Source organism: Acomys russatus, chromosome 25 (assembly GCF_903995435.1).
Source record: "Acomys russatus chromosome 25, mAcoRus1.1, whole genome shotgun sequence".
NCBI lineage: Eukaryota > Metazoa > Chordata > Mammalia > Rodentia > Muridae > Acomys > Acomys russatus.
Genome location: NC_067161.1, coordinates 41,722,756 through 41,746,714, shown reverse-complemented (window position 1 = coordinate 41,746,714; position 23,959 = coordinate 41,722,756). Strand labels below are relative to the sequence as shown.

Sequence of the window (23,959 nt, the reverse complement as noted above, 5' to 3'; positions counted from 1 at the left end):
AAGAGAGAACAGGCATGCCACAGTTAGTCTCAAACACATGTTTTGTTTTGTTTTCTTTTCTTCTCTTTTTCTTTTTTTGGTTTGTTTTTTAATTAAAACAGCAATAAGTTCCTGCCCAGGGAAAGGCTGGGATAGGCAGGCCTTTCTTCACAAAAATATATTTTCTTTCTTTTTTTTAAAAACACCACCAAAGTAAACCTATTAGCTCCCATGAGCTGGTCACACCTAGAGAGTTGGTACAGTCCCCCAGGTGGCCTTGAGCAGGGAGCTTGAGCCATCCTGTGGACTCCAGCCCGAGCACAGGAGCGGCTGGGAGCCTGCTGGTACCTAGGGTTGAGTGATCAGCTCCAAACCATGCAAGAAAAACCAGCGACACCCACAAAGCAAAAGGCAACAGGACAATAGTTTAAAAAGAAAGGCAGATGCCACTAGAGGTGGTGGCCAGGGGCTAGGTCAGCGTGACCCTTAGAGACCATTGGCCAGTGCTGAGTGAAGGCCCTGGGCAGCTCAACTCATCTCCCAGGAAAGTCTTAGGGGATTCACATGGCTCATCCCCATAGTGTGTCCTCAGCACCTAAGTCAGGATAGAGATGTCCCTGCTGCAGGCCACAGTGTACGAAGTCCATTCAGTTGTGATTTAAAATATATATACAACCTGGGTGGCATCCAGGACAGTACCAAGGCTGCGGCCTGTCCATAGAGGCACCGGCTGCCTGCTCTTCAAGAGGCAACAGCATCTGCCGAGGTACACAGGCCCCTCCAAATTCACCCCTTGGGTGGAGGCCTGAGCCCCTGGGAGCAGCAACAGCAGAGGCACGGTGGGGCCCGAATGGGCCTGGCTGGGATCCCCGTGAGGTTGGATTCTTTGGCATTTGGGACAGCTAGTTGCAGAGCCAGATAGAAACGACCCCCTCAATTCCTCCTGGAACACCCAGGACCAGAATGGCAGTAGCTTATAGCTGTAGGGAAGTGCTGCCCCAGGAGGAGAAGAGGATGACGGAAGACCAGTGGGGTCCCAGGCCAGACCCCTAGGAATCCTCTCCCAGGATCTCCTTCACAAAGGCAGCAATGTCTGTCTTCTTGGTTTTGTGCAAGGTGAAAAAAGGGTGTTCCTGGTAGGAAACAGAAGCACAATTTCCGGGGGTGAAGGGATGCAGAAGAAGGTATAAAGGGAAGTTCCCTCCTCCCAAGCCTGGTCCACCCAGCACGCGCCTCCCGTCTGGCTGATGCCTGCTGGTCCTTCTGGGGCTGCTGCACCTAGAAGCCCTCCAAAACCACCAGAGCTTGTGACTCCGCCTCGCCCTCCTGCAACAGTGCTCCTCGCCCTCCTGCAACAGTGCTCCCACCACACAAGGGTGTCAGGCCCTACCAGACCCTCTCCCCTTCCTTCACGAGCAAAGAGTTCATATCCATCCTTCCAGGCTCAACGTAAATGGCATCTCCTTGAAGAGTCTTCCCCTGCTGTCACACTGATGCCTGTGCCCCACTGTCACAGCACTGTGCACCTTACCACAAGGCCTGGGATGCACGTGTGAACAAAGGTGAAACTGCACAAGTGTGTGCAGGGGCCAGGCAGAAGAGCTACCCCTCCACCCTGGGATGCAACTCTCTTCTAGACAGCTCTACCCCCCCCCCCCCACCCCCTCCCAACCCTCACCCCAGCCACTACACAGCACAGAGGACAGGACAGGCACTTGCCATGCTCACTCACCATCAGCTCCAGGTAGCTCATGCGCTCCGCAGGGTTCTTCCTTAGGCTAGGAAAGAGGGCAGTGGAGCCAGGCTCACACGGAGGAAGCGAATGTAGCCAGGCTGGGCTTGCCCCCATTAAGCAGCATACTCCTGAGGCTCAGAGAAGGAGCGAGACTGTCTGGGGGTCTTGCAAAGGGGCTTGGGGGTCCACGGGTACAAACTACAGTCTTGCAGCAACTTTCCCTGCCTCTTGGAGTCCAGTTGTCTCCATAGTGATCCAGGCTATGTCCGTGGCACCAACCCTGAAACGCTCTGCCTAATGGCCATATGCTAGATCACCCTTTATCAGAAAGGAAGACTCCGACCAATGGTTCTGGAGCGTGAAGTCCAATCAAAAAGGGTCAAACTAACCAATGAGTCATGCTATTGGGTTCATCTGCTTTCAGCTTTAAACTTGTTCTCTGAGCATCTCTGGGCCAAAACACACAAAAGCTGGCTTGTTCTCACTAGTTTCTTCTTTAAAATGTATTTTCTAAATCTCCTTTGTAACCCAAGAATCTACTGGTATAACTGCTTTTCTTTTTTTCTTTTTCTTTTTCTTTTTTTTTTTGGGGGGGGGGTGAGGCAAGGGTTGGTGTTTTGTTTTGGGGGGGTTGTTTTGTTTTGCGGGGACAAGGTTTCTCTGTGTAGCCTTGGCTATCCTGGAATCACTTGTAAGCCAGGCTGGCCTTGAACTCAGAGAGATCTGCCTGCCTCTGCCTCTCTGAGTGCTGGGATTACAGGCATGTGCCACTGTGCCCAGCTATAACTGCTTTTCTTATTCTTTTGTAACTTTACACATCTTTTTTTTTTCAAGACAAGGTTTCTCTTTGTAGCCCTGGCTATCTAGGACTCACTTTGTAGACCAGGCTGGCCTTGAACTCATAGCTATCCGCCTGCCTCTGCCTCCCAAGTACTGGGATTAAAGGCGTGCGCCACCACCGCCCGGCTCCATTTTTCCCCCCCAAAACGGGGTTTCTTTTTGTAGCTCCAGCTGTCTTGGAACTCACTCTATAGATGAGGAACTCATAGTGATCACCCACCTCTGCCTCCTGAGTGCTGGGATTAAAGGTGTGTGCCACCACTGCCTGGCTCAAAACAATGATTTTTATAAAGAGTCCACAAACATTCTGTCATTTGGTAAAAACGTCTCGATACCAATAACAACAAACTTCATTATGCATTTCAGTCTTCCGTAATAAATGCCATCACACTCACACTACCCCTTCCCATTTTGGATCTACCTAACCTATCCTTTTCTGGGAAGACAAAGTAAAACCTGCCACTGGGCCTCGGGTTTTGTTCTGCTGGCGTGCCCTACCCCCTGCCTTCTGGTACCAGGTGGCTCAAGGGTTTACTTGCTGCCAGAAAGGACCCAGCCCACCTACTCACCACTGGCCAGTGAAGTCCACAAACTCGGGGGAGAACTTGTCAGCTGGGAGCTGTGGGGACGGTTCCTCCACCACCTGCTTCAGCTGCTGGAACGGTGTCCCCCAAGACTCGTAAGGGAATCTCAGAATGGCCATCTCGATCTGCAGTAGGAACAGCAGAATCAGCAGGCTCCAGACACCGGGTGACCCAAACTTTGTACCCAGAATCATGAAGAGGAGGGGATCTGGCCAGGCCCGTGGTGCTGTCACTGAGTGCTCTCACATCTAGCAACAGCTGAAGTACTGGGGTGCCAGTACTATGCTCCTCTGACAGGGCTGGCAGACACAGCTCAGACTAAGGCTAGCCCTGGCCTGAGCTGCATTTGACCACCACTGTTTTTTTGGTTTTGTTTTGTTTTTTTTTTTTTTCAGTCTAAAATTGGAAGATTTTATCTAACAACTAGGGTTCCAGATGGTGTGCCAGACGTGGGGTGTGGCAGCCACAGACACCTTCCCACAAGGCAGAGGTCAAGTCCTAAGTCCTTGTTGATCCCAGCTACTCCTCTAAAACCTCCCCAAAACACACTTCAGTATTAAGGCCCACCTATCCAGCTGTTGTTTGAACTAGTGTAGCTAACAGGGCGTGGCAGACTCCTGCATGGATACCTGACTGGTACAGCGGAAGGTCTCAGTGACAGGCTCTAGCCACCATAAGGAAACCCATGATTGTTTTTTGTTTTTTCTTTTTTGAGAGTTGGAAAGGGTATTGGGGATTGAGACAGAGTCTCAAGATATCCTCAAATTCACTATGAAGTTGAGGATTACCTTGAATTCCTGATCCTCCTGCCTCTGCCATCCAAAGAATCACTTTACAAAAGGCTGCTACCAGCCTGGCGCGGTGGGGCATGCCTGTAATCCTAGCACTCAAGGAGGCAGAGGCAGGCAGATCGCTGTGAGTTTGAGGCCAACCTGGTCTACAAAGCAAGTCCAGGACAGCCAAGGATACACAGAGAAACCCTGTCTCAGAAAACAAAAACAAAACAAAACAAAACAAAAAAGAGGGTGCTACCATAGGAATCACATCACAGGCAGGGGCCACCTCATCCAGCTAAGAGTTCACCTTCTTGGTTTGGAAATTACTTACATGGCAAGAACTAAACTTAGCATTGGCTGGGACTTCTTGGTCTACACCAATGGCTCTAGGGAAAAGTCTAACATCACAGACTACAGAGAACATTCTGATGGTTAAATAGCCCTCAGGAAAGGGGTCCTATAACTCCCAGATATTCGTTTACTCAAACAAGAATGTTTGATGTTACCCCACACACACACACACACACCAACACACACACACATACACATACACACACACACAGAAACCAACTTCTTTCTCTTCTGGGATTAAACGACCAGGAGCCCATGGACACTACACAGACCCATCCCCAGCCCAGCAGACAGTACCATGGTGATGCCGAGGCTCCAGACGTCAGACTTGACATTATAGCCCTTCTGATTCAGCTCAGGGTTGATCCTCTCCGGCTGCAAGACAGACTCAAGGGCTTGAACACCCAAGCTAGCCCCGAGGTTCCCTCAACTACCCCTTTCCCCACTCCAAAACTGAGTGCCATTAGGTTTCCCTGCCCACACGACACAGGCCAGCAAGAGCTAGAGCCGATCTCTGCTTTCCCACCGGGGCCCCATTGCTAAGGGACCCTGCCTTCCTAACAACAGAGATGGCAGATTCTGAAAACTACAACTTCATCCAAACAGGGAGCATGGAGTGCAAGCAAGGGTGGCAGGATCTCCAAGACTGGATTTGGAAAACTCCATCCCCACTGCACAGAGGCAAAAATCTTGTCCTGTCCTCCACATAGGCAGCTAGGGCACCCCCACTCACAGCCATGTAAGGCTTGCAGCCAGCATCCATTGTCTTTGCCAGAGAGTCCACCAGGTAGCCACTGATGCCAAAGTCGCACATCTTCACATGCCCCTCCTTGTTGATGAGGACATTGGACGGCTTCACGTCTACAAGTAGAAAATGCCTTTCTCAGCCTATGCCAAGTGGAATGCTGCCTCCTTCAGTGCCCTGCGGGCCAGCAGCAAGCTACCCAGGGCCCCCAAGGACTGGACAAGGAAATAGAGATGAGATGTGAGATGTACAGCACCAGGCCCCATCACACAGCTGGACAACAAGTCACCATGTGCTTCAGCCTGTCGCTACCAAAGAGAAACATCGGAGCTCTGGAGACACTACCATGCACGCCACCTGCTGTGGACACACATCTAGTAAACAGAAGGTAGTGAACAGTTGGGGGGCTGCAGATGGGATGGGTCTGTGCATGCAAATGAGGAGCCCCATCCCCTGCCTCACAGGAAGTAGGAACCTCCAAACAAAGGTCCAGGTGGATGTGTAAAAGACAAAGATGCACAGAAAATGACCGGAAGGATCCATGCCAAAGGGCCAACATTGACAAGCTGAGGACAGAATGGGATGGGTACTGAACGTCAAGGTCTGCTTAGTCTCCTTCATTTTCTAGGTGCATGAAACTTACTAAGTACAGCCCTGGGGGTTAGAAATCCAGACTAGTGGCCACAAAGGCAAAAGAATCCCAGAAAATCTCAGGATGGTTACATGGGGGCACGGGAGCCTGTATCAGATTTCTAGCGACATGTTTCATAGCATGAGAAGCGCGTGCAATGGAACCCAGAAAAAAGCGGGGATCCAGTTAGTTCCTCCTATTGGAAGCACAGCAGACCCAAAGGCACAGTTGCGGAAAGCGCCCCACGCCCCACCAGGTGTATCTCAGTCTGGCCCTCCTTGAGCCTCAGGGGCTGGCAGAGGACACTGACCTCTGTGGATCACAGACAGCTTGCTGTGCAGGTGCTCCAAGGCCCGCACGATCTGAATGGGGGTGGGAGAGGCAGGATCTGCTGTTATTCCAGGTTACAACAATGATGACAGAGCAGTAAAACCCCATCCCCTCCTGGCCCACCCCCACCCCCAGATCTGCCCATCAACCTGGTTGTCCTAGGGACCGACTGGTCAGCTTCCTGCCGTCCTCCTACTCCACAAATCCCAAGCAGCGCCTCCCAAGGGCCATCACCAAGACCTACCAGGTCCCCAAGTTCCTCTCGCTCCCCCAGTAGGACCACCTATGAAGACTAGGCGAGAGCGAAGGCTGATGCTTCCAGAGGCAAACAGCGTTGAAGGGCATCCTTGAGTCCACTGCCCCTCCCTCTCCCCACCCCTGCGCTGTAGCAATGCTCAATCCAGAGTTGCTCCCCTCCTCTAGAAGCAGTAGACTCAGGAAAAAAGCATTTCCCTAATGCAGCCTGGACCTCCAGTAGCTATCCTGAGTATGGGGCAGTGGAAAGTACAAAGCCCTTCCTTCAAAGTGAGGGGGACCCTGAGAGTGGCACTCATGGGCTTGGAGGTGGGGAGCGGCCCAACCTGGGGAGCCCCAGCCCTTCAGTAAGGAACTGTGCTTTCAGACTTCAGAAGGACTAAGCCTTTGGAGGCGGGGAGGGCCACATGGCCACACGGTCACACGGCAGGTTCTGTGCATACTGGGGAAGAGAGTGCGCCAGGCCACTCACAGACACAGCAATCTCGCCCAGGATGTCCTCGGGAATTGTCAAGTTCTTCTCCAGCACCTTCCTGTAGAACTTGTCCAGGGACGTGTCCATGAGCTCCATGCAGATCCACACATCCCCCTAGGACGACAACACCCAGGGCTTGGCTGGTCCACCAATGCTGCCCAGCCCTGGACAGCCAGCCCACAGGCTCCCAGTGGCCTCCCCAGCCCCGATCTTAACAGCCTAGCTGTGAGCATCAGATCCAATCCCTACCTAGGAAGGGACACAGTGAACTTCTCAGGCCAACACACACACACACCCCAGACACTCCCAAGCCCCTCACCACGACTGTCTGCCGTTCTGGTACCTTACCATGCAGTCCACCTTAGTGCCACCCTAGTGCCCTCCACCTGTGCCGTAGCACTACGGTGTTCCCAAGGAAACAGAAGCCTAGTGTGTCCTGAGACTTTCAAGTCAAGACACAAAGGAGACGAGAACCAATTTTCTTCACTGGCAAATGACCTCTCTTCTCCCCAGTAAACCTGCATAGCCTTGGGATGGCCTCTGGGGGAGGCAGCTCAGCCCAGGACTTCCTGGGCTCAGAGCTGGCTGACACTTGCTCACTGGGACTTTAGAAGGGTCCAAAAGAAAGCCAGAGCAGAGAAACATCACAGACCATTCAAGAGCTCCAAGATGGCAGGCCACTGTGGGAAGTCCCTGCTCCCCCCTGACTCTGGGGCTCACCCCATGCTGTTCCCAACACTATATGCCTCCCGCTGGCTCAGGAGACAGCTAGCTCTGTGCTCTTGATCCTAAACCTTCCACCTTGCTTCACCCTGCATCTCTCTACCGTAACATACAGCCAGTCCTCCGCATCTAGACTCTAACCTACATCCTCACCCCTCCACAGAGTTTCCCCCTTCCCCCAAGGGGGTCCCCCTGCATGCCCACTCAGGGGCTAGCAGAAAGCAAATGGTCACAAACACAAATTTCAGCTGCCATTGAGTGCCAGGCCCCTGACCACAACCTGAAGGGAGCTGCTCAGTCCCCTGCTTCATCTTCAGACAAGGAATCTGAGGCACAGAGAGTTGGCCAGAAACAGGAAAGCCTGGCTCTCAAGCCTGCCCCTCAAGATCCCAGTTGAGCTGTTTTCGGTGGCAGGCAGCACAGTGTAGCTCCCCTGACATCCAAGGCCCCAGCAACTGCACACAACAGGGGTGGAATGGCAGTAATGGTTGGCAAGAGGTGGAAGGAGACAGAGCCTACCTCTCTGAACAGGGCACCATAGAAGGTGACAGTGTAGAAGCAGTCGACCGTGCGCATGTTGATGTCTAGGTCCATAAGCAGCCGTTTCTGCTCCTGGGAGTTCACAGTGGCCCGGATACGCTGCAGGAGAGCAGCATTATCAGGGCCGTGTCTTGGCTGCCTCCCCTTACCCAGAGTCCATGAGGGCCAGGAACCTTGGAGAACCCATGGCCTGGCCTGGCCTGGCCTGAGAAGTCCTGCCTCAATGCTGATGGTGACAGTGAGGGACAGGGCCACAAGGCGGGCAATCAACCTACAGCTCAGTCCATGCCTCCTCTAGTGCTGCTCCAGAGAGGGTGAAGCCCTACTCACCTTCACAGCCATGATGGTGCCACTCTGAGCATGTCGCACCTTCTCCACCACCCCATAGGCTCCGCGGCCCAGCTCTGAGATGGTCACCAAGTCATCAGCTTCCACCTCAAAGTTCTTAAAAAGCAAAAAGGAGAGGCAATTAGCATCCATCAAGCCAGAGGCTGGCTCTAGTCCCTCCCCCGGGAAGAAGAGCAGAGGACAAGCTAGTCCGATTTGAGCTCCAAGCTGCTATAGGCCATGCTGTGTGGCTCTGTGGAAAGCACTTAGCCAGCCTGAGCCTGCCACCGAGCTCTATAAAATAAGTGCAAAACTGAAAACTTGAAGACTTTGGGAGAAGCCCTTCCCTCTTTCACACAAAGCTCAGCAGAGGGAGACATTAGTCAATCATCCACTGAACATCTATGGGCGTTCCCTCCCCTGAACGAGGTGCACGGGGTTGTGCAACCAGACTGACAGGACACCACCAGGCAGTGACAGGGGAGGTAGGATCTGCCAAGAAGAGGTCTGAGGAGATTCTGCCCTGGAGGTCAGGCTTCTCAAGGGCAGGTGGTCTCCAAGACACTCAGAGGTATGTACAATAGAGCCTGAGGAGCCTGCAAGTCCTACATGTTGTTTCCAGATGATAGCAGAGTGACATTCACAGCCCGCACTCTGAGGTAGGCAGTGTGGTTAGCTCTGGGCTCTCCACAGCCCTATAAGGCAGGGGGAATGTACTTGTTCCAGATAAGCAGGTGGTCGAGGGCCACAAGCAGCAAGATAAGAAATGAGTTCTCCCCCAGAGGCCAGCTCTGTCTGCCAACCACAGCCACCTCTCAATGGCCCTATAGGATGAAGGAGGAGGCCTCCCAGGGTCCAGTCACCACCTACTCTGTCTCCAATAGTGATGAAGGTGCGGGAGTCCAGGTTCCGGGGAGGTCTGTGGAGAGATCAGATCCATAAGCTTCTCTGGGAGAAGGAACAACAGGGGCCATGAGGTGAAGTGTACAGCGGCCGGCGGGGGGGGGGCAGGCTTCCACAGCCGCCTCCGTTCATTGACTAGTCTACTAGGCATACGCGTAATGGTGCTGCTAGGTAGCCCTGCCAGAGCCCCCAAGACAAGGATTGGGAAAGCACAGAGCAAACAGCCGATATTCCTAAGTCTCTACTGGAGCCGCCCCCCCCACAGGTCACCCACCTCTGACCCCCACATCCCCACTTCTTACTCCTACTCCTGGCCTCCTTCAGGAAGCCTCTCTAAGTCTGAACAGAGTACAAAACTTAAGACAGACTCACGTGGGGTTGGGCACAGGTGGCTTGGACACACAGATTATCCGTAAATCTTTTTTCCTTTTGGATTTTCCTGAAGTGGAGAGAAGACAGGGAGCTGGTCAATTCTTAGCTCTGGGCTGGACAAAGCTGGTGACCGAGGTGACTCAGGCCCCTGGTCCTCGCTATCTGTACCTCCCCACTCCTGACACCCCCCCCCCCAACATATATACCCAAGAGTCAGTGTGGTCAGTGCCAAGAGAAGCCTCAGGGCTTTGAAGTGTGCAGAGCATGGTCCCACTCAGGCTGGGGGCCTGGCTCAGGCCTTTTCCCCTGACAATGGCAGAGCCAAGCCCCACCCTCTGGAGAGCTGCCTAGCAGCTGGGAGGCACCAGACAGCTGTGCCTATAGCGTATACAGACACACACACACACATACACACACAAAAACTCTAATGCTCAGCTATGCATGAGTCTCCAGGCCTCTTACCACCAGGAATGGAATGTAGTCTGCCCAGTACCAATGTTCCCAACCACACAAAGCTCATGTCCTACGTCTGTTATGGGCTGAGCTATGTCTTTCAAAACTTGTATGCTGAAGTCCTGGCCTAAACCCCCAAACTCCCCCTCCCCTGTACCCAAGAATATGACTTTATTTGGAGAATAGTTTGTTGTTGTTGTTGTTTTCCCGCAGAGTTAATTAAATCAAAATGAAATCATTAGGGTTGGCCCTAATCCAGTGTGGCAGGACTGGTGAGTGTGTTTGCGTGTGTGCATGTGCATACGCATATGCACGTGGGGATGGATCCCGGAGCTCTATGTCTGCCAGGTGAGTGCTCACCCAGCACAACTGGTATCCACAGAGGAAACTGGGGTACAGAAAAGGAAGATGAATCAGGCACAGGAGATGCCACCTCTAAGCCAGAGAGAGACTTGAGAGAAAGCAGAGAGACCTTCCTGTGTGGCCTTTGGGAACTGCTGGCCCTGCTGCTGTGGAAGCTGCCTGCCCTGTGGCCATGGGACTTCATAACAGCAGCCCTTGCTACACGGTGTCCTTCTTCTACTAGGGTCAGCCTTGGTGGGAGAGTGCCTGAGACGAAGTTCCATCCAAATCCCCACTCACTGTACTTCTGCTCTCTGTGCCTCAGTTTCCATATTGGTCACACCAGAATATAGATAGTCACTGAGGCAATGGGGAGGGGAGGGGAGTGCTTGGCCTGGTGGGCAGCCTGTATGGACTGCCCAGGATCTCCACCACCCACTACCGGGGCCATATGGCTCAGAGCCCACCATTGGCAGTGTGCATTGGCTCAGTCTCAGCTTCTCCAGGCAGCAGAAGCACTGACCCCCACAACGGAAGAAAACTCCAGGGGACAGCAAAGTCAGAGAGCGAGGTGCAACAAGTCTTCTCAGAGTCACACAGAACAGGAAGGCACTGCTCAAACGCCCGCCCTTCACAGAGGCTCCCACCACTTCCTGCCATCTGCCACCAGCTCGCTCTGGCCACCTAGCCAGGTGAGCTGCCCACCATCTTCCCAGAAGACCCCAGTCCTTGAAGCATGTCTAAACCAGGTTCTGGCAGATCCAGCCGTAGCCACACACAACACGGAGCTTGGGATGTGACTCAGGCAATAAGGCCTGTGTATTCGGGCCAGGCCAGAGTGACTTTCAAAAGTACTGACCAGAAGACCGAGGTAGGCAGCTGAGCTTAGGACAGACCCCTTTGGTGTGTGTCGGGCAGGGGGTCTCTCTGGGAGACAGGACCTGGGTCTCACGCACCTGTGGGTCCAGGTCTTTGCCAGGGATCACCTCTGGCTACATGTGCTAGGGGTAGAGTTAGACAGTTGCAAGAACTCTGTATGTCCCCAGACTGGCATATGTGCAAGCTAGCAAAGAAAGCACTTTGGCCTATACTATCTAGTATTCATTCCTGATAGGAGACTCTTTGTAACAAAACTGTAAAGTGTTCTCTAATAAAATGCCTAATGAGCCACAGTCTGACACTCCCCCCGCCAGCCCTGGCAAACCTGTCTAAGTGGGGTTCATAATGCTACCCCACTTTATCACCTCTACTTTCTGGCCCGTCTCCGCCATGTCTCTTGCAGTGTACCAGGAGGTGTTATAAGATGTGCCCTCAAGCCGGGCGTGGTGGCGCACGCCTTTAATCCCAGACTCAGGAGGCAGAGGCAGGCGGATCGCTGTGAGTTCGAGGCCAGCCTGGTCTACAAAGTGAGTCCAGGACAGCCAAGGCTACACAGAGAGACCCTGTCTCGAAAAACCCAAAAAAAAAAAAAAAAAAAAAAAGATGTGCCCTCTGCCAAACCCCAATTACCCCCTCTGTCAAGATCATGCCCACACCTGCAGTTGGGTATGGTAGTGAGGTTCTCTTATCGATTGTCCCAGGTTGGGCAGCGCACAGGGCCACCAGTCCATGTGAGGAATGACCTGAGTTACTGGGGCAGCTATGCCAGCTGTCAGAAGGAATGGGTAAGGCCACCATGGAGACAGCCCAGAAACAGGCCTCGAGCCACCAACCACTGCTGGCACTATCCAATGCCAATGTCAGAGCTGGGCCCAGATGGTCAGGCAGCCTGGGGCTACCCAGGTATGGCCCAAGGTGGTGACTGTTGCCACAACAAACAGAGGCTCTTGGCCACCGTGAGCAAACCACAAGTCTGCCAGGATCTCAGGGTCCTTTGTGCAGGTCGCCCAGTACCAGACATCTAAACAGCTCACTCCAACTTCATAGCAGCTCCTCGGGCAAGGAGTGGGGGAAACTGAGGCTGAGAGAGATTCAACCATTAACCTGAGGTCCCACAAAGTACCCACAGATGAGGATAAAATTCTGGCCCCATCTCCCACTTGGGCCACTGTCCCGCTCATGCACCCCTGGGTGAACCACCTTGCTTTCCACTTTATTTCCTTTGCATATACCATTCTTTCTGCCCTTCTACCCCATCCAGGCTGTGCCTGACCCTGCACCTGATGGCTGCAACTTAGTGCCCTTGCTGTCCCTGAGTCCTCTGGCCTCTACTGTCACTTCTCAGTTACTTTTCCAGACAGGCCACTCCGGAGCCAGGTGGCTGGGTTCAACTGTCACTCTGCCACGTCTTTGCTGTGCACTCTTGGGCAAATGATTAAGCCTCTCTGAGCACCAGGGCCTCAGTGTGATGCAGAGAAATGGCTCAGGACCCAGCAGTGCCTAACAACAAAGGATCGGGAAAGGGGGAGGGGGTGCTATCTGATGCCACCTACCACCCTCTTCTCAGGAGCTCCATGAGGGAGAGATGGCTTGACAAAGGGCATTGTGGGCATCTGGTGGGGTATGGAAGTGACCCTGAACACGCTGGCTTGCTCTAACATCGAACTATCAGCAGGGAAAGCCTGAGAGCAGGCCACTGGAAGCCATACACAAGACAGTAAGTCCCATCCCATAGTTTCCAATGATCAAAATGACATCTCTGTCTTGTTTACTTTCCCCACCCCTACCGCCAGTGCTTCATATGGTTCCTGGGCCTGGGCAAGCAAATTGGAAGCTAATACTGCCATTTAAGTGACAGAAACAAGGACTGGACGTAGTAGCACATGCTTTTAATCCCAGGACTCGGGAGGCAGAGGCAGGTAGATCGCTGTGAGTTTGAGGCCAGCCTGGTCTACACAGTGAGTTTAGGATAGCCAAGGCTACACAGAGAAACCCCTATCTCGAAAAACCAAAAAATCTGCAGGACGTGCTGGTGCATGTCTTTAATCCCAGCACTTGGGAGGCAGAGGCAGGTGGATCACTGTGAGTTCGAGCCAGCCTGGTCTATAAAGAGAGTCCAGGACAATCACTGCTACACAGAGAAACCCGGTCTAAGGAAAAAAAAAAAGTGTCAGAAACAAGATGTCCCACCTTCCCCCTCAGTGGGCCATCTACACGAAGCAGCCTTTCAGAGAACACACAAGGCCACCCACAACTGAACAGGGCAAACTGAGCTCCAAAAAGAAGGGCAGGCGTTTTGATGAGCGCTTCCCTTTGGTAGCTAAAAATGTGCCAGCTTCAAGTGTCTGAACATCAGCTGAGCGTTTGATACATGATGGAACAGCCACAGAGTGACTGAACCAGGACCTCCGGGCATGGCAGTAGGGCCAAGCAAAGATGGAAAAGGGAAGAGGCTGTGGCTGCTGAGGGCAGCGCCCCCATCAATTCCAGGGCCTAGTACTGGTGTCACAGGTCAACCTGAGCAACAGTCCTTCTCCTCTGTCCAGACCTAAGTGAGACCTTTCATCCTGGGGGCTGTCAAAATGCCCATTTGCCTTCAGCTAAAAAGCATTCCTCTATGAGCCCACCCTCCCTTTCCCATTCCCACGGCAACTCAGGACTGTTATCATGTGCCAGGCCAAAGTACTGACCTTTGGGTTCCCCGCACCACTACCTACTTTTTGATTATGCCCAAACCCTGATGATAATACCCAGGGCACTTTGCAGCCTTGTCCCCAAGGAGCCTGGCCTATCACCGCACACTTGTTAACTCAAAACAAGCTTCTCTACTTGATAACGCTTGCAGTGATCCAGGGGACCAATAAAAAGACACAAAGTGGGGTACCACACAAATAGGGATATCCAGAAAAACACTTACCCACACAGGCTCTGAGCTGCCCTAAACCAGCACTTCCATCAACTAACACACCAAACCTCCCTTCCCCTGAGGTTGCAGTACAAATGAAGCCAAAGCCAAGAGTGAAGAGGAACTATGGCAGTCCTCACCAGCTGACGCCAGCTTCTTCCTGTCCCCATCCCATGGCTGCCCGCCCTGTAGTCCATGGTGTGGAGCAGCCTGGGCCTCTGTAGGGTAGAGGGCTAAACACACCTTGGGCACAGCAAAGCTCAATTTTATTTATCTATGTATTTTGAGGCGGTCTCATGTAAGAACACACAGCTGAGGGTAATAGTGAATTTGTCCTTTTGAGACAAGGTCCTACTATGGCCTCTGACCCCTAAGTGCTGAGATTAAAGGCATGCACCCCCATGCCTAGCTACAACATCGGACTTCTGATCTCTTGCCTCTACCAACTGAATGCTAGTAAGCTCAACTTTAAAAACAACCAAAGGGGCTGGGGACTTAGCTTAACTGGTAGAGTGTTGACCTAGCATGCATGAGGCCCCGAATTGAATGCCCAGAGACCCTGAGTTTAACCCTCACCACTACATAAAACCAGGAATGGTAGGGCATATTTGTAATTAAATCTCAAAAAGAAGAAGGAAGAAGAGGAGGAGGAGGAGGAGGCAAAGGAGGAAGAGGAGGAGGAAAGAAAAAACAAAGATCAGTGGTAGGGAGATAGGGAGCAAAGGAGAAGGGAGAAAGAGGGAGGAGAGGGAAAAGGTGGGGGGGTCACAGAGCAGTCTTCACCTTGTACCCATACATGGAAGGAGGGCCCAGATGTTCAGGGTCGGCGACTAGCTGTGGATGCTGTTGGACACAGCTTCCCTGAGAATCCAGGGCAGCCCTGGAACTAACTTCAGCTCAGCCAAGGCACCAAAACATGAGCGACTGGATCAAAGGGCCACAGCATTAGGAAGGTTGAGAACCCCTGGCCTAGAGCCTGGCAAACCCCGGCTCTCTGAGAAGCCTTGTGTCACAGATCCTGTGAGTACATCATCAGAGGTATTTACTCACCTGCCAATGAAAAGCAGCCACAACCCCAACAATCAAATAATAACAGATGCCATTTGTTTGGGAAACACTATCTCCCATCGTTACTACCACCCTGCAGGGGGGAAGCGCTTCCTCCCTCTGCACGGAATAGGACTGAGAGTCAAAGAGGCCATGCCATTTGCCCAGGTGAGGAAGTAATAGAGTCAGGATCGCATCCTGGGCCCATTTTAACATAGCTGCAATGACCAGAGCCTGGCACCTGGCCACTGGATAGAAGTCTGCATCCATGTAGGCAGGGCTCCCATGCTCGCTTTGCTGGGAGAAAAAGAAACAAACAAAACCTCCAGCCTCTTCTCTGAAAGATGCAGCCTGCTACTCATGAACCGAAACCTATACAAAGTATCCAGAATGCGCCAGATGCAACTTGCTCAACTTTACATTGCAAAACCAGCAGACCCGGAGCTCTGACTCCAGGTAATTCAACCTGGCTGACCCTGTAAAGGCCACCGCTCCTGCCTTTGCCCAGGCTTTGTTCCTTGGGCAAGGGCAGCCAACAGCAGCTGCCACCTACTCTTAATGTGGTGAACAAGAGGAAGCAAGAGTCGTTTACCTAACAGAGGAAGTTCTTGGGCAGGACAGGAGGACCTGCCCAGAATCTCAGCTCAACACAAGGTCCAGAACAGACCACCTGTGGTGTCCAGCTCAGGGCCAGGGGCAGCCTGCAGGGTGAGGTATGTAACCCCCTAACGCTGCCTGTCAGGCATTGTCCCTTTAAGCTATAGGCAGTGACTGGCATGCCTGTGGTGAATCAGCATCCAGCGCCTGCTGACTCACCCACCGGAAGCCTGGCTGCCTCTCCCCACACAGGCTGACTGGGAACTTTACTGCCTTCAGGCCCTGAGCCACAGGCTGGCTGATATAGAGTTTCCTGTGCGTCACACCAGGACTGGGGGAAGTCCCCAAGGTGCCACCCTCTACTCTTTCCAACTCCCAGGACAGGAGGAAAGCTATAACTGTAGCAGACAGGGCCAGGACAAGACATTCTGTGCTCCTGTAGCCTCTCAGGGCTGCCAGAGGCCCCAGCCACCAACCAGCTCCAGTGACAACACCCCCAACAGAGTGTCAAAGGCCATCCCTGACAATACATATACAGTGTTCCCCAAGGACAATAGCAACATGCACACACAGACCACCTGGGCCACATGTGCTCCTGTACCAGCTGCCCATGGCCTCTGACCACAGCCAGTGAGCCACTGATGAGCTAGGAGATGGGAGAAGTCAACAAAGCTGTGGAAGCTACAGGCCTCACACATGTGGGAAGAATGTCCCAGGCTTGGGCACAAAGGCCAGGCTGCCAACTGTCTACTGGGAAGTTCATAGATAAAGGTCAGCTGCTACCACTCCCTACTCTGTCCAAAGTTCCCGGCTGACAGGACGGCTTAGCAGAGAAGAGCACCTACGATCAAGCCTGATGATCTAAGCTCCAGGCCCAAAACCCACATGGTAGAAGGCTGATCCACATGGCTGACTCCCACAAAGTGTATTCTGAACTTCCAGAGAGACCTCCATACATGCGCTGTACTGTGGCATGCATGCACCTATATATACACACATAAATGCATTTTTTTTTTTTCCGAGGCTGGCCTCAAACTCACAGTGACCCACCTGCCTCTGCCTCCAGAGTGCTGAGATTAAAGGCGCGCACCCCCACACCCAGCGTATAATTTTTTTTGTTTTGATTTGTTTTGACTTTTCTGCAAAGGTGGTAAAGAGTTCCTGCCAGGGTCCATACTGGGGTGCTTCTTTGCATCTATTGCAGGATCACACTGGAGGAAGCATCCCCTGGAAAGACTGCACGCACAATAGGTGGTCCTCTGCTTCAGTAGGGCTCCAGGTCCAGTGAACATGGGGTGATGGTAGGGTGCCAGTGTCCTACTGCTCCCCTAAGCACCTCACATAGGAATAGGATGCAGGGAGCACTGGGAGTTGTATAGTCCTGCTGTAGCCACGCTCCACCACCATAGCTGTAGAGCCTCTGTAAATGGATAGTGTTCCTGAGCCTCTGCTTATGGGCAAACGGGGCTATGAGGAATATAAACAAAGCAATGTATAGCACCCGGGGGTGGGGGGGGAATCCATCGGTGAATGGATATTGTCACTCCCCACCACAGCTATCTCCAGACCCCTAAAAGGCTACTGGAATCCTGAGCCTCGGAGAGAGTCTGAGCTCCATCCAACCCATCGAATATCATGTTACCTAACCTGCAACCTGCAAATTCATCCTGGCCCTCTCACAAGCACCAGGCCTCAAGTCCCCAAGCCCATGAGGGTCAACAGTATCCCTATATGGAACTTTGCAATGCCACCCAGAATCTCGATGCCTGTAATCTGCAACTGTAACTTTTATTTTGATGAGGCATCTCTTGCCTAGAAGAGCTGAAATGCCTCCAAAACAAACACTGCTTCCAAACCCTTCCTGAGTGGAGCAGCATCTAATTTCCTGGTTCTCAAGGTCCACGAGGTCTGCACTGCAAGTCCCTCCCCAGGCACCTCCCCCAACAAGTGCCTCCCTAGTTACTCACAGAAGTTGGGCAATGGTCAGGGATCTGGCCTCCTACTTATGTAAGATGCAATTACCCCGCCTACTGGGCTCCTGCACAGCCATGGAAGCCAGCTGCAGGGGACTGAAAAGGGCCCCCCCTGCCTGCCCAGGACAGCCTGCCCAAGACCAGAACTCCCGAGGCTGAGGTTTTCTAGGTCAGAAGGAAAGAAGGCCACCACTGGCCAAGCACCCTCTAAGTGCCCACTATTCCTGTCCTTGGTGCTCTGCAGCTGCAATCCAAAGCAGAGCCCTGACCCCCACAGGGCTGAGCCTTTCCAATAGAAAAAGCTGGAAACAATTAAGGATGTGCAGCAACTACTTCCCCCTGTGTCCCTACGACGTACTGGGGTCTCTGCTAGGTTCTTGATCACCCCACCATGCTTGCTTCAAACCATTCTATATTCGGTCTCACACCACACTCCTGATATCCATTTCATTAATAAGGCCTAAACGTGTCAAGGGACTGGCCGGGTGAGGCAGTGGCAGGTTCAGAATGCAGAGAGGCAACCCATTCATAGCTATCGGTTCTTTTCGGCAACCCAACCTACTGAATCTCTGACATGTCAAAAACATCCTCCTCTATTCCTAGGGGGCCGGGGGAGGGAGGGGGAGGAAAGATCTCTCCAAATCTTGTCTCACCGCCCCCCCCCCCGTCACTTCCCATGACAAATGCTGCCTCTGCTGCTGCGCCCACGCAGCACCACTGCCACCTCACAGAAATTTCCAGGAAAGACAGTTACTTGGAGAAGACAAGTCCGAGACGTGTACAGTCAGCCCCTGTGCTCAGCAGCTAGCCCAGGTACCAAACAGCAGATCTGAGCAGCAGACCATGAAACGCTAGGTGCAGGAAGAGGTTAGCTCCTCCAGTGCAGTGAGAAGATTGCAACCGAATCAACCAGCAGCAGCAGGTAGTATGGGCTGAGCTGCGAAGTGGAGACGCCAGGAAGTTGTTCAGATACAACCCTAGGGAGAAGTGCAGGCGGCCAGTGTGCAGGCCAGCAAGACACTGGGCAAAGGAGGGCTCGCTCACAAGGGTGGAAGGAGTTGGAGGAGAGGAGGTGTTCTGAATTCAAGAGTAGGCAGGTTTCCGGCAGTGGGAACACAGCCCTGGGGCCCAGAGGGAGAGTAAATTCCAGCCCGGACACAATCCAGGAGACTCGCCTGAGGGGGGGCTGGTGTAGCCCTGTAGGAGGGATCACTGTAATCTCGGCTGAGTCTAGGATGCAGCCCGGAAGCCTAAACGAGGAGCTCTCGGTGAGGCTCCAGTTTGGGAAGTAGGGTGAAAAACACAAGGTCCTGCCTGGGTTAAGTCCCACGGCCTGAGATCAGAATTCCAATGAGGTCCCGTGAGGTCCCGGGCTTGGGCTGGACCCAGTCCTGGGCCTGGACTGGAATGTCGATGCCTGTGCCGGGCCTGGAAGGGATTCCAGGGTCACGGGAGGGCTCGAACTGAAATTGGCTCGGGCCGCGCGGTGGAACCGGAGCGCCTACCTTTGGTCTGGGGCAAGCTGGCCGGCGGGCTCGCAGCCGGCGACTCCATGCTGCGGATGGACCCGGTGGAGAGCACTAATCTAGAGGACGGCAGACTACACCGGGGCCGGGCGCGCTCATGGCTGCTGGAGGCGGACGGAGAGCGGCGGGCGACGGGCGACAGAAGGCAGAGAGGCGACGGTAGCAAGCGTCCGAGGCGGGCGGCGCCACAGCCACACCGGGCAGCGCCGGACGCCTGCCGACGGCGCCACGCAGGCCCCGCCCATCGCACTGATTGGTCCGCCCGAAAAAGCCCCTGCCTATCAGACCCTGACCAGGCTGTCGCGCACAAGCCTCACCCTCCAGGAGCCGGAATCCAGCCCTGCTTTCCTCTAGTCCAGCCCGACTCCGCCCTCTTGCCTATCAAGATGACAGTCCTACCCACTCGCGGGATTGTGCTGGCGAGGTCCTCGGTGACCCAGCCGTGCCCACGACCGTGAGCGGGTCGTAATCTGGAAAATCTCAGCATCTCTAGGGTGGATAGGCCGGGCCGATGTGGTGCTATTAAAAAGCACCAGGTGGAATTAAAAGATGCTCCCTGAGTGAGCCTGGACTCATAAATGGCTGCGCCATACCGAGGGTGAGCTTCCATGTGCTCCCCTGTAGGGAGCGGCGACCACGGGCTTTCCCCCTAGCGCAGCAGGGAAAGCGCGATCCCGCGGCGGGCGCGTGCCAGGTGAGTGTTGACCGACTGTGGGAAAGAGTTTATACTGCGCCTTACGGAGCGAGCAAGCGTTTAAGTCCATGTGACTGCTGCAGCTACGAGCACCTGGCACGCCGGCACCTAGGGAGCGCGTAGGTTTTCAGTAGCAAACCTGGTGATGCCTAGTGACAAAGTAACTGTTCTGGTTGTGACATTGTAGCGGCTCCACTCTCGGGGCTAGGGGTAGTCTCAGAAAATAAGCTGCCATTCCAACCATTCAAATACCTTTGGCCAGCTTTAACTGGGGTTCCATCTCGGCGGCAGTCGGTCGCGGAGCCTCTGTCCTCACACTAATCAGGAGTCTCTGGGATCGGATAGAAAGCCAGGTCTAGTGAGGGCAAGAAACACAAGGTCAAGGAGCCAATCGGAGCTCGAGTGAGTTAGCTCTCTGGCCAACGCACAGGCCACCAATGCCTTCTTGCGTACTTAGTTTCTATTGCAGCCCTCCTTCCGTGCCACCCGCCCCTCCCCATTAGGAATCCTGTATGTCTCATCCCCTGCTGTATCCCAAGGCACACACATAGTAGGTGCCTAAGAACTATTCGAAGAATGAACAAAGGAAGTAGGAAAAGCATGCCGCAGACTTGGATAAAGTGACTCTAGTCCCGTGCCAGCCTCCAAGGCACCAGGGTGACTCAGATGAGGTCCTCAAACAGGAGGAGTTTAGTGGGTTAGTCAGAGAACTTGACGAACAGCCCAGGAATCACAAACTCCATGTGGGGTGCTATAAATAGATGTAAGAGCCCTAAGAAGAGGCCCTGCCTCACCTGGGTGGGGTCAGGGAAGGTGACCTTCATGAAATAGTAGCCAGGAAAAGAGGTAAGAGACCATCCTTGGAAGAAATGGAGAAGCTAGCCCAGGACTGGACATCTGTTCAGGAAGCCAGGCTAGGCTGCACCTGCAAGCCAGTCAGCTGCCTGAGTGAGGGGCGTGGTGGAAGGCCACCAGGCTTTTTATCTCCAGCCACCTCTGGCAACAGCATCTGTTACCCTCCTGTCTCTAAATGATACGGTTTGGCTGGGGGAGTACATGAGCACTCAGAAACTGGCCAGAGCGCCAGGGCGTGGTGGCGCGCGCCTTTAATCCCAGCAATCAGGAGGCAGAGGCAGGCAGATCGCTGTGAGTTCCAGGCCAGCCTGCTTTACAAATTGAGTCCAGGACAGCCAAGGCTACACAGAGAGACCCTGTCTTGAAAAACCCAAAAAAGAAGAAGAAAAAGAAAAAGAAAGAAAGAAAGAAACTGGCCAGAGCTTTGGACTCAGCTTCTAACAGGCTGCCTTGTACCCTGACTCCCAGGAGAGCAGTCCCCTCTGCAAACTAAGGGAAACAGAGGCTAGATGTGGGAAGGTTCTTAGCCCGTGTTAGCATGTGGGCATGAGGTGAAGTAGGCAGGACCTAGCCCGGCGGTGGTGGCGCACACCTTTAATCCCAGCACTCGAGAGGCAGAGGCAGGCGAATCGCTGTGAGTTTGAGGCCAGCCTGGTCTACAAAGTGAGTCCAGGACAGCCAAGGCTACACAGAGAGACCCTGTCTCGCAAAACTTAAAAAAAAAAAAAAAGAGAGAAGTAGGCAGGACCTGGAGTGACAGAGACTTGCAGAAAGGAGGTGATCCAATCCCAGCAGAGGGAGGCAACTCATTCACTGAGCATAAACTGTGTGCCTAGCGTTGTGGGATCAACATTAAACAAAACAGATACAGCTCTCTGCTCTCAGGAAGGAAGGGACTTCAGGCCTAAGCTGTCTCAGGTTGACAAACGCTGTCAGAAAAAAAAAAAAAAAAAAGACAGTGTGTCTCGAGTGGCAGTGTGATTTTAATGAGGTCAATCAAGAAAAGCCTCCTTAAAGGTGACATAGAAAGCCGGGCGTGGTGGCGCACCCCTTTAATCCCAGCACTCGGGAGGCAGAGGCAGGCGGGTCGCTGTGAGTTCGAGGCCAGCCTGGTCTACAAAGTGAGTCCAGGATGGCCAAGGCTACACAGAGAAACCCTGTCTTGAAAAACCAAAAAAAAAAAAAAGGTGACATAGAAGCAGAGACTTGAAGAGGCAAGGGAAAGAGTAAGCATTTCCAAGAGAGGACATAGCAGTTCAAAAACCCCAAGCATCTCTGAGGTGGTCAGAAGTGGGAGGCCGCCTTCTCCCTTAGAGGCAGCCCTTCCACGTGCTGTTCCAGTCTCCTCCCCATGTGCTGGCCGCAAAGCTTTGTTTGCATGCAGCATGGTTGCACAGGTGGAGAGGCCTGTTGACAGCTGCAGCAGTTATGCACAGCTCTGTGTGTGCAGTGCCCTGCCCTCTACAGGACCTTCAAGGCTTGCTGCCCTAGGGTGGGCACTCTCTAGTGACCAGACCTAGTATGGCTGTGCTTGGTGAAGCTAGTATAGCTGGGAATTCTTCTCCCGGGTGAGGAAATGAAGACCCAAGCATCTCCCCTGGGTCTCATGGCTAGGAGGGAGGAGGCCAGATCCTAACCCAAATGATCCAGGACAGCTCAAAGTACCATGCAGGGCTTCTTAACCAGAGTGCTTGCCCTGCTGTCTGGAACCCAGGACCACAAAGTTGTTCTTGTTGCCATGATTTGGTGAGAAATGTCACAAATGGAGCCCAGTAACTTGCCCATGGTCACATAGGCAAGAAAAGAGAGGCAGAAGCACATTACTGTCGCATCGGCTTTATCTCATGGGCAGTCCCAGAATCTGTCTGCACAGGGTTGGCCTCCAACCTACACCACAGAGCAGCAAAGTGACCTTGAGTTAATCATTCTGTCTCTGCCTCATGTGCATGTGTGCTTCCCGTGTGTGTGTGTGTGTGTGTGTGTGTGTGTGTGTGTGCGCGCGTGTGTGTGCGCGCGCGCGCGCGCGCGCATGCACGTGTGTGTGTGGGGCAGGGGATCATGGGGGCAGGCCTGTGTTGGGAGATGGACTCTCAAGACGCAGGCCAGGCTAACCTTGAATTCTTGGTCCTGGTGCTTGAGCCTCCGTAGTGCTTGCTCAGGGCTTTTTTTCCCCATTCACGGGCATCATTGCTCTGACTCCTCACCACCCCCAAGTTGCCCTGCCTGACTCCTTCCTCAACTTAGCCAGGGCTGAGAAGTTGTGACACCTGGCAAGGGGGAGCCCAGAATACATAGCAGATCTTCTCATAGGGCCACTGGGACCGTCACCAGGGCTGCCGCTGGCTTTTGGGGTGATAGTCGGCTGCTTTGTTGCCTTCACAGCTTAGCTTGCTACCTGCTCAAATGTCACTACCACTGCTGTTCTGCTGTCCCCTGTCACCTCTCTTCTCCTGCTGTATCTGCTATAATCACCACTTTGCTTCTGCTTCTTCTTTCTTTCTTTCTTTTTTAATTTATTTTACTTATTTATTTTTGGTTTTTTGGGGTTTTTTTTCGAGAAGGGTTTCTCTGTGTAGCCTTGGCTGTCCTGGACTCACTTTGTAGACCAGGCTGGCCTCAAACTCACAGCGATCCACCTGCCTCTGCCTCCCAAGTGCTGGGATTAAGGGCATGCGCCACCACTGCCCGGCATTTTTTTTTTTTTTTTGGTATTTCAAGACAGAGTTTCTCTGTGTAGCTCTGGCTGTCCTGGACTCGCTTTGTAGATCAGGCTAGTCTCACTCACAGATCCACCTGCTTCTGCCTCCTGAGTGCTGGCATTAAAGGCGTGCGCCACCACGCCCGGGCTTCTTAATTCTTTAGGTGCTACCAGCTCCACCCACACTGCTGAAAGCAAGGGCGGAAAGATCACCTGAGAAAAACCTTTTATTGGACCCTATTGTTAACTCCGGGAATGGTAACGCAAGAAACTATCTGGAGAGCCTGCCAGTAATTGAGCCAATCAGAGCCATTTGTTTGGACCAATCCTAGCCTTTTCGCCTTAGCAGCCGCCTCAGCTAGACTACGGGGAAATGGCGCCCCTTCTGGCCAGAGTGAGAATAACCGCAGAGTCGTGTAAGGCT

General features: G+C 53.2%; 1 protein-coding gene across 1 annotated transcript; it reads right to left on the bottom strand.

The window, feature by feature from the left end:
- Positions 1 to 982: 982 nt before the first annotated feature.
- Positions 983 to 19,503, bottom strand: Map2k3 (mitogen-activated protein kinase kinase 3). Its single transcript, XM_051167379.1, has 12 exons — positions 19,268 to 19,503; positions 9,567 to 9,633; positions 9,162 to 9,210; positions 8,295 to 8,408; positions 7,944 to 8,063; positions 6,699 to 6,815; positions 5,952 to 6,003; positions 4,999 to 5,126; positions 4,563 to 4,640; positions 3,124 to 3,263; positions 1,712 to 1,757; positions 983 to 1,112 (listed from the first exon to the last, which is right to left on the bottom strand). The coding sequence occupies exons 1-12, from the start codon at positions 19,314 to 19,316 to the stop codon at positions 1,029 to 1,031; spliced, it is 1,044 nt and encodes a 347-aa protein (XP_051023336.1). The 5' UTR covers positions 19,317 to 19,503; the 3' UTR covers positions 983 to 1,028.
- Between the last annotated feature and the right edge of the window lie 4,456 nt (positions 19,504 to 23,959).